This window comes from Misgurnus anguillicaudatus, chromosome 22, assembly GCF_027580225.2.
Source record: "Misgurnus anguillicaudatus chromosome 22, ASM2758022v2, whole genome shotgun sequence".
In the NCBI taxonomy this organism is placed as follows: Eukaryota; Metazoa; Chordata; class Actinopteri; order Cypriniformes; family Cobitidae; genus Misgurnus; species Misgurnus anguillicaudatus.
In genome coordinates, this window is record NC_073358.2 from 18,387,939 (window position 1) to 18,398,804 (window position 10,866).

General features: G+C 43.0%; 1 protein-coding gene across 1 annotated transcript; it reads left to right on the top strand.

Moving 5' to 3' along the window:
• Nucleotides 1-3,171: 3,171 nt before the first annotated feature.
• Nucleotides 3,172-10,514, top strand: LOC129440693 (uncharacterized). The gene is made up of 3 exons (XM_055200183.2): nt 3,172-4,076; nt 4,651-5,740; nt 10,464-10,514. The coding sequence occupies exons 1-3, from the start codon at nt 3,763-3,765 to the stop codon at nt 10,512-10,514; spliced, it is 1,455 nt and encodes a 484-aa protein (XP_055056158.2). The 5' UTR covers nt 3,172-3,762.
• Nucleotides 10,515-10,866: the final 352 nt, after the last annotated feature.

Below are 10,866 nucleotides of genomic sequence, written 5' to 3' on the forward strand. Positions count from 1 at the left end.
GCCTACTATGTCCATTCCAATCCGCTCGAAGGGCACCTCGATGATAGGTAGCGGGATGAGCGGGCTGGGGGGAGGGGTTCTGGGTGATGTAGCCTGGCAGGTCGGGCAGGCTTGGCAGAACCGCTTCACTTCGGCCTCCAGGCCCGGCCAGTGGAAGCGGTCACGGATGCGTTGGGTAGTGTTGGCTGCCCCGAGGTGACCTGCCATGGGATGGGAATGCGCCAGCTCTAGGACGGTTTCAGTCTTGGTCCGGGGTAACACCAACAACCTCTTCTCCTCCCCCCTCCGCTGGGCAACACAGTACAGCAGGCCACTCTCAACGACAAAGTGTGGGAGAGGGTGAGGCCGCGGGAGGACATCCTTTCCATCGACGACTCGCACTTGACCCCAACAGTGTTTGAGCCGATCGTCCTCCCGCTGTTCTTGGGCGAAAGAGCCCCCTCCAGCAGCCTGTTGGAAAACATCATAAAACAGATTAGCGTTTTGGGAGGGGGGCTCACCTTCTCTCCCACTGTCGGAGGCGAGTAGAGCCGGTCGGCGACGTGGTCCACGAGGGCGTCGGCGTCTTCGACGGTTCCCCTCCGGGCTGGCGGGCTGAGTAGCAGCGGTGAGTAGTTGGTCAAACCCGGGCCAATCTCTCCCAAGCAGTACGGCCACCGGCAGGTCCTCCACCAGGCCAGCCTCCACCGGCCAGGTGCCTTGGGGTGATGAGATGGTGACTCTACGGGCTGGTACTTGGCGAGTGTCTCCGTGCACACAGGTAACGGGTAAGAAATTTTTCCGGCCGCTTCGGGAAGCGCACAGCCGCGCCTGGATGAGGGTGACCGCACTGCCTGAGTCCAATAGGGCCCGGAAGCGTCTTCCTTCCACCGTCACGTCTGCTTCAGGGGCTCCCGATGGTACGTGCGGGTGAATGATGCAACCCGCCAGCCACGTTCGTGGGGGGGGTGGTGGTTCAGCGCTGGGCATGGGCTCATCTCGTAGCGGGGGAACCGTCGGCCTGCTGAGTGGTCGCGGGGTGCCTTCGAGCGGGCGTCGCTCCTGAACCACCCTCCGGGGAAACGGCGGCCGGTCCCCGGCCTCGCGGTGATGGACGGCATCCGCCAGCTCGATCGCCTCCACGAGTTCCAGGGTGTTCAGAGGGTTCCTCATCCCAACCGCCTGCCGATGAGCGCGGGGGAGAGCGCGGAGGAGGCGATCGACCACAACTCGTTCCGCTACCTGCGCTGCAGTAGGGTTCCCATCCAAGAGCCAATGTTGCGCAATACGGCTGAGCTCTGCTGCCTGGGCACGGGCTGGCACATGGAGCTTGAACTGCCATTCATGGAACTGCTGGGCGGCGCAGATAGGCGAGAGGCCGAGTCTTGCGAGAATTTCCCGTTTAACTTCGACATAATTCTCAGCGATCGCCAGGGGAAGTGAGAAATAAGCCCGTTGGGCTTCTCCAGTGAGGAGGGGTGCCAGCGCATGTGCCCAGTCTTCCTGGGGCCACCCCTCTCGTTGGGCGGTGCTCTCGAAGATCTGCAGGAAGGCTTCCACATCGTCATCGGCAGTCATCTTCGGTAGTAGGCGAGCGGCTTGGGCACGAGGATCAGGTAGCGGAACCCGGTGGGCCGCGGTGGCACGGGCAGTTGCAACCTCTTCCTCCGTCCTGCCCTGGCGAGTGGCGAGATGTTCCATTATTTGCTGCTGGCGGATGCTAACTTCCGCGAGGCGCTGTATCACTTCCTCCATCGCAGGGGGACGGGCGCCTCAACCTTTCCGGAACACTGTGGTACATAAACAAGAACGAAAAAATTAGTGTTGGGGCGGTGAACTAGCCGGTGATTCTTCACAGAATGCCCGCATTCTCCACCAAATGTCACGGGGTGAAGAATCACTCGACAAGTAAGTGCTGTGAACACAAAGCCCCGGAGGGTGGATTTATTTACATAAAGTGATAACTGAAAAGTGAGACAATCCGGTGAGTGCAGGCTGGTGCCCAAAGTGTCCTTTAATTCTGAATTCCAGTGAAAGTGGGTGTCCAAACGGGCTTCCAAACCGTGAGGCTGTCGGTCACTCGCTGCTTTCTGGGGGAACAAAGAGAACACAGTTAGTCCAGTATTTGTGTGTGGCTCAAGACCAGAGTCTCCCTGTCTGCTCAGCTCATGCTGCTTAAATGCACTGTGGATGATTACAAGCAGCTGTGACTGATCAGCCGGTGATGAGGATCTGCAGGTGTTTTGCATTTGTTACCAGGGCGACGCTGATTCCTCCAAGGACGCTCGTCACAGCTGATATAAAGATGACTGTGAGAAACTGGCTGCGGCTGTCTGAGCAGAGACAGGAATGGGGGCAGCAAAGGCGGGACAAGCAAGCATCTTAAGTGAAATAATTGATTGGACTGATTCTGGAGTATGACTTATTCTGGAGGGAATTTCTTATTTTTGTTGCAGTTTGCTATGGGACGGTTTCAAGGACAGGGATTAGACTAGTTCTAGACTAAAATAAATGTAAGAGCTGTCCAAACTGAAAACAACTTGCACTGACATATCATAAAATACATCAGTGTCTTTTGTGATGCTTCAAAATGCACACAAGTAATGTTTTTATTAAGACATATTATTAAAACTAGTTATATTTCAGAATTAAACTAAGGCCTAGTCCCGGTTTAGGATAATCCCTGTCCGGGAAACCACCCCAAAGTGTAATTTGTGGAGTGTTAAAATAAATGAAACTGCCTTTGCAAAAACAAAGTAAAAAAAAATTTCCAGATGCCCTTCTGTTTTGTTATTTCTCCTGGAAAACTCACTGATCCATTTTTTTCTGTTAGACTGACATTTACCAGGTTGTCAGATTGTGTATGAAATACACCCTACACATAACAATCACTTACTTTCAATTTAAACTTTTTTTGTCATAAGACCTGGCAACTCAAAAGGAAGCGGCTGCAGACTGCGCAGCCACGGACGGAGTCTTGCATGCAAGTGGGCTAGTTGCCTACTTCTCAACTAGCTCTTGTCAAATTGTTAGGGAAGAAATTTTATGATTAACACAACATAAACTGTTATTGAGTGTTGATTGTTGTTGATACACAATATGAAATGAGTTAGCCTGCAGGGGTCTCCAACATTGTGAGCAAGGGCTACAACAATATGGATAAAACAATCTGGAGGGCTACTTTTTTATTTATTCTACTCAAAACTTTTTTGTTTTACTTACTGATTTTATTTTATTTTACTTTTTGATATGTTTTAGTATTGTTTAACATGTTAACATACGTAAACCAAGCCAAGTTAATATAAAACATATGTATGTAATAAATAAATATTACAATTGAGACTAATAGAATGTGCTGGCACCATGGAGACCCCTGGCCTAAACAAATCAATTATATAACGGTGGGATCCTGATGCCTCGCTCCCTTTAACACTGGAACAGCTGCTTTATAAACATGCTGTGACGTTTACAGCAATGCAGCCGAAAATCAGCTGTGTTCAATGGGAGAGCGAAGCGGATTGCGCCGCATATAGGTCATAATAATTAGGGCGGGTTTACGTTGGCTCACGGTCGGCGATCATTCTAATGCAGGGTTTACACCAAACGCGTTTTGGGCGTCAAAATCGCGTCTACCGCGCCTAGTTTGGCGCTTGAACACTTTGAATGCATTCGCGCGTGTAGAGCGGAGTAGACGCGCGGAAAAAGCAAGAATTTGACGCGCGTCAGAGGCAAAATCCGCTTCTTGTGGGAGGGGCAACTGCTGTGCGAGTGTCTGTTTTCAAGATGGCTAATGTTAATCGTGCATTTATCGAGAGAGTTACCGCGTTGTATTTGCTCTGGAGAGCAGAACAGCGGCGTAGAGGTCAGCGTCGCCGTATTTGGGTCCATGAGACCATCCGGAGGCGTACGCAGTTTGGGGAGTATCATCATTTGCTCCAGGAGCTGCGCCTGGATGACGGCCGCTTTCAGCGGTACTTTCGCCTGTCTCGCGCCCAATTTGATGAGCTGTTGTCCCGCGTTGGAGCGAGGATCACCCTTCAGGACACCAACTACAGACGCTCTATCCCAGCTGCGGAGCGCCTGTCTATCTGTCTTCGGTTAGTAAATGTATATGTATGTAAAATACAGTGTATATGTATATATTAAATACAGTATGCGAGTACGCTATGCTATCAATGTGTGTCAAACTACGGTTATCAAATTAACTATGGTTTTACTACAGTAAAAAACATGGTTACTGTAGTAAAACCACGTTACTCACAAAATAACTATGGTTAGTGTAGTAAAACCATGGTTACTGTAGTGACACTATGGTAACCACAAAGTAATCATGGTTTTGATAGCCATTGTTTTCAAAAAAACATAGTTTAACTATGGTTACTGTAGTAAAACCATGGTTTTGCTTATAGTAATCAATACACCCAAAAAAACATGGTTACTACACTTTTAACACAATGAAAACATGCTTAGTTTTCCTAACAACACTGGTTGACTCATACTTTTCTGCTGTGTCGTCCTAATTTAGTCCTGTTTTTAACTCAGTGTAATCCTTGTTAATTTTTAAGTTATGCTTCCTTTAAATTCAATACAGTGGTACTATTGCAGTGTACTTATAATAATATTCTAATGACAACATATTATTCTAATAATATTTATAACAATGTTTTCTAGATTTCTTGCCACTGGGGACTCATTCAGGACCATCGCGTCTAGCTTCAGGGTTGGGGTCGCCACCGTGTGCAAGATTGTCCCCCAGGTAGTGACTGCCATCTGGGACTGCCTTGTGGAGGACTACATGGCTGTGCCCACCACTGATACCTGGAGGTCCATTGCAGAGGAATTTCAGGAGCGTTGGAACTTCCCTCTGTGCTGTGGAGCGGTGGATGGGAAGCATGTGGTGATAAAGGCACCCCCCAACTCAGGATCCCAGTTCCACAATTACAAGGGAACCTTCTCCATCGTTCTCCTTGCAGTTGTGGATGCAAACTATTGCTTCCGGGTGATTGATGTTGGGGGGTACGGCAGGACCAGTGACGGCGGGATTCTGGCCAACTCCGCCTTTGGACAGGCTCTCCAGGCTGGCACACTTCATCTGCCTCCTGACCAGTCTCTACCTGGTGCTGAACAAAGAGGACCCCTGCCCCATGTCTTCGTGGCTGATGAGGCATTCCCGCTGAGGAAGAACCTCATGCGGCCCTTCCCTGGACACTCCCTTCCTCCAGAGAGGCGTGTCTTCAATTACCGTCTCTCCAGAGCCCGGCTGGTGGTGGAAGATGCCTTTGGCATCCTCTCCTCACAGTGGAGGATGTACCGGCGGCTCATCGAGCTCCACCCTGAAGTTGCAGAGAAGTGTGTGAAGGCGACATGTGTTCTCCACAACTTCATGAGGTGTTCGATGGGCACAGAGGCACCTGCTGTGAGGGGTGCAGGAAATGCTGGTGAGTTGCAATGGCCAGGTCTGGGTCGGGTTGCGGCAAACAACTCCTCCAGAGAGGCAATCCGGGTGAGGGAAGTGTTTATGTCACACTTCTCAGTAGGGGTGCACCGAAATTTCGGTCGCCGAAAATTTCGGCCGAAAATGGCATTATCGGTTTCGGGCCGAAATAAAAAATCCAGCCGAAAATGTAAACCGAAAATGAATGTCAACCGCGCCCCTTTCATCTGTGCGCTAGCGCTTGGGTTTCACTCAGCCTCTCACGGTGATCAGTCGTCTCCCACCCCTCCCCTTCGTGCTCAAGCAGGTTTCACTCAGGGTCCAGCTGTTTGCACGCGTCTGCAAAGATTAAGAATGTCTTGATGTGTAAACTTTAGAGAGAGTCGCGCTATGTGTCTCTTACTGTAATCCATTAACGTACATTTGGCGAATAAAGCAATGAAACACAACGTAACGTTTTTATGTGGAGCGACTGTTGCGCTGTTTGGGATTCACCATCAGTCTCTGTATATGCATGCGTTTAAGTGCCCTTAAAGCCGAAAGTATACTAGGGACGTCCGCGTATGCGCGCCATCATTTTCGTCATCATTTTCGTGCAGCCCAAAATTTGAGACCGCACGGACAGTGCGCGTACAGTCCGCGTACAGTCCGCGTACAACATCGCATGCGCGTGAAAATATTAAGACAGGACACTCCACTACAAACAATTATACAAAGGAAATAGACAGCATTTGCACACATACTATCGTTTTTCTTCTTTAATTTTATTTCATCCATAAACAGAAAGCTGTGGAGCATGTTTGTTACCATATTGTTTGATTCCTGTTCTTTGTTGTCTTCTTGTTTGTTCGAAACTGTGTTTGCAATGGTGGATCGGTTTCTTTTCTTCACCTATCCTAATGTTTTAATGTACTGTAAATGTCTCCAAATCAGTGCTGCACTAGAGTAATAATTTGAATAGAGACGCGTTTAAAAAAAAAACAAGCAAACATAAATTCTCTCTGTTATTGATAGGGCACATATAAACAAAATTCTCTCCACAGTATTCTTTTTCTAATAAAAACATTTGTTTATGTCTGTATAGATTACAGTCAGATTAACCTACTGAAGTCTGTGTCATTAATGTTGATCAAACAACCCATGACAAAGAGACAAATAGCTCTAAAAAATAATAATATATTTAATTTATTGTGTTATGATTCATTTAATTTGATTTCTGTACCTAATGCTAATTTCAGACCTTATTAATGTACAACTTTGTTCTCTTTTATAAATGTTTGCAATTTCTTTATTGTTTATTAGATTTTTCCCACCTGCTTTTTGCTGATCCGAAAAATAATCTGATCTGTGCCTCAAAAACTGTAATGTGATCCGAACTGTGAGTTTTTTTATCCGTCACACACCCCTAGTAAAGTTAGTACACAGTGATAGCCATAAATGCAATTGTACTAATAATTGGCATAATAATTTATTTCGGTGTTTCGGTTTCGGTTTTTCGGCCATGGTTTCCTTTTTTCGGTTTTCGGTTTCGGCCGAAAACCGAATTTTCATTTCGGTGCATCACTACGTTCTCAGCAGAGGGAGCAGTAACATGGCAGCCGATAGAGTAATGTTTGAAGTCGTACTCATGTCTTCCCCACAACGGCTCTTTTAAGAGCCACCCACAAACCTATAAAGAGCATCAACTCACAGTTTTACCTTCATTAAAAATATATATGTGTGTGTGTGTGTGTGTGTGTGTATGTACATATTTACATATATATATATATATATATATATATATATATATATATATATATATATGTATATATATATATATATATATATATATATATATATATATATATATATATATATATATATATATATATTAGGGCTGTCAAAATAAACGCGTTAATAACGGGTTAACGCAAATTCATTTTAACGGCACTAATTTTATTAACGCGCGATTAAGGCAACACGCAATTTCTGTTGACTCACAGCTGGATGAATTGAGACACAGCAAGTGACTGGCGCTGTCTAGATGAGTCGGAGCTTTTCATAAAAATAATAACATTAAGCTCTCGTCTAGCGAATCAAATGCTCTAAATGGTAATTAAACATCTAAAATGCACGTTTTCTGCACGTGCAGTTTTCTTTATCTGCACGTTTTCTGTGAGGTGTACCGTCCCAAATCCATATAAAGCAAAGATGCGTCTTCTTTCACTTTTTAGTTTCGTTTTAAAAAGCATTCAGAAATTATAGAAAATAGACCGCAGGACTTTCTTGATGTTAAAATAATTATTAAGAGAGATAAAGTTCGGGATCTGATTGATGTTAAAAGAGTTATTAAGAGTGACAAGGCTCAAAAGTGATGTCTGACGCAGACGTCTGAAGCGCATGCACACAAGCGCGCAAGTGTATGACACTTCGTGCTATTTATACGCATCTTCAGGAGACTGGGCTCGATATATACTGTATAGACATCTAACACAAAATTACAGGTTTAAAAATATCTGTTTTGACAAGAATTCACGCAGGTATGACCTATAATCTGTTATATCTGAAGTGAATGTTTGGTTAACTGTTAAGGAAAAGTATCTGTTGTGTCATTTATATTAAACCCTTGCATTATCCTACAGTCTTAAAGTGGTCTGTCTCAATGTCAGGTATAGTTCTGTCATGCTTTGTCAGATTCCAACAATTGGTCCAATTGTTTTGAAGTTTTTTAATAGAGAATGTTAAAATATAAATGACACATTTTTGAAAATTTGCTCATCCCAACTCAATTTGCCAGCACAGGTCACAAATGATGCAGCAGCAAACAGAAATGGAGAAAGAACAAGGTCTTCTAAAGGCAAAAACATTTATAAAACTATGGCTGATGGTTCTGTTGAAAATGTAAACAGGCTGTTGTAGACATACATTTGCATATAGCATATATATTATCCAAATCCATGCTGATTAGAGCATTAAAATCTTAAAAAGTGTTACATTTAAATTTAGAACAGATAAAAATGTGCGATTAATTTGCGATTAATCGCGAGTTAACTCATGAAATCATGCGATTAACTGCGATTAAATATTTTAATCTATTGACAGCCCTAATATATATATATATACAGTGGCGAACCGTGAGTACTTCAGCTGGGCCTTCAAAATATGCAATGAAGTGCAAATGCCTCTCCATGCGCAATTACGCATGGCGCAATAAATGAAAGTCACAAATTTAATGGATAGGTTCTACTTACTACACCGCCTTAATTCTTAAAAACAGGAAAATGGAGACAAGTGAGCATGGGGGAAAAAACACCAAAATAAATTGAGAGTAGTTTGTTTTTCATAAATTTTAAAATTCAGAATATAATACTAGGCTATTCGTATTTCGTTAAATCATACAGTGAACGTGTAAAAATTCTGAGCACGCAAAGTTAAATTACAGAATAGGCATCGTTTGCCTTTAAATGCAGTTTTAAAGTTTAAAATTACTTTAATCTAACTGATAAACACAAATACAGACTCTGCTGTTCTGTAAATTTGCATTTAATTTTTGTTTTTTGTAAATATATATTTAGCTGTAGGATAGCTTGTTAGTCTTTTTTCATAAGGGGAAATATAGCACCCTGCGTTCTCAGTGCACCTCCTTGTGGCTTATAACTGTTATATTTTGCGGGCTCGCAAAATCCCTAGCCCGAGCCCCGGTGAATGTTTTTGCATTCTCTGAGATTTAGTTAGGTAATTATATTGTATGTAATTCGGCGTCGCCTGCAGTCATTACTATCCTCAAGTAAAACTGTCAGGAAGTGAAAGTATAATTAAACCCATTATTTTTCTCGTGTTCACGTCTGATATACGCAGCGCAGCTGCACGCGCATCTCTCGGCTGTGCTCTTCACGAGTACCCGCTTAAGTAATTTCGTTTTTACCTCAGCCCTATCAGACTAGCCACAACGTCAATCACGTTTTCTGCCATTTACCTCAACCACTCTCACCGCAGAGATTCGGGCCATTAGACGGTCTATGATTAGGACTTCTTCTTCTTTGGTGTTTTACGGCAGCTCGCATCCAGCTTGTTGCATGATTAGGACTTCATGAAGGCTTACAATGCTTTGTTTTTTACCCGCCCACTTGAAATCAAAGCGTGATTGGTCGATTTGCCCGTCACTCTCCACACCAAAACACATAGCTTGGCCTTCCTTGGGATTCTTGAAGTCCTAACCAATGAATGAGCCAGTTTACCGGGCCTTAATAGAGACAGACGATTCTGATTGGATATGAACCTGACAGTAAGCTTAACGTTAGAACATAGATGAGAGAAAATATATTACATGTATTAAATTAAATTAAATATAAATTTAAACATGTAAAAACATATTTTTATTGAATACTTTATTATTTATTAGTATTATTATAAAAAATATTTTTATTAATTTTTTTAGGCCTTCTCTGAAGGCGTAGAAGGCCCTGAAGGTTCCCCACTGTATATATATATATATATATATATACATATACACATATACATATACACACACACACACATACAGATACACAATTATATATACATATTTGAACTTACAACAAATAACATTACATAGTTTTATATATTGAACTATGTAAAGGTATTTCTTGTAAGATGAAATTCAACATGTTCTGTGTAAGATTTTTGGTTTGTGTGTTGTTGTTTTTTTACCTCCTTTCCTTAGCAGGTCATGGGTGCACTGTGTCTGGTCTGTCTGTCTGCTCTACTCGTGCTGGGCCAGTTCCAGGTTGTTAGGTCCACTCCAGCATGCACATCTAATCGTTTTAGTCCCTGAGTCATAAAGTTTTCCAAATGGTACGTTTACCACGTTACTATGTAAGGTACAGTGATAAAAACATACATTACTATTAGTCCTATTATTAGTATAACATGGTGAACAATCCCATATTTGGATTGTTACTTCATGTAGTTCAGAAATGTATGACTGCAAGTGTTCAGTGTCACAATCATAGGTAACATAGCTGAACAATGTCATTCCTCCTTTGCTTTGATGTGTAATAGTTCTATACGTCTGTGCTATGTTTTTGTTCAGGTTATTCCTGGAAAAGAAAATGTCATTTATTTGTGTTTGGATGACAAATAAAGCCAGCCTACAAAAGTAATTAACCTGTCCTGTGTTTTCTTTGTTTTCCTTACACAACACTGTTCAGACACACTAGTATGTTCATTGTCTTTTAATAATGTTTCATATAATGAAGATGTAGATATTGAATAAATAGGGTTCAGTACAATAAGAATGTGTAATATATGTCAAAATCAAATTGGTATGTGACAAATCACTTGCTTTGTAGTGCATTACAATAACACCACGCATGTAGTCGTAGTTTAAATAAATTTATTTTGGCCAAACATAAATTCATTTTATATAAACTTAAAATAACTTAAAAAACAAAGATCATTCGTAATAACAATAAAATATTAACAAACTACGTACA

Coding starts and splice junctions, on each gene's coding strand:
- LOC129440693 (XM_055200183.2), top strand. CDS start 3,763: ATGGCTAATGTTAATCGTGCATTTATCGAGAGAGTTACCGCGTTGTAT. Junction 4,077..4,650: donor CGCCTGTCTATCTGTCTTCG/GTTAGTAAATGT, acceptor AATGTTTTCTAG/ATTTCTTGCCACTGGGGACT. Junction 5,741..10,463: donor GTTTCACTCAGGGTCCAGCT/GTTTGCACGCGT, acceptor GTTTTTGTTCAG/GTTATTCCTGGAAAAGAAAA.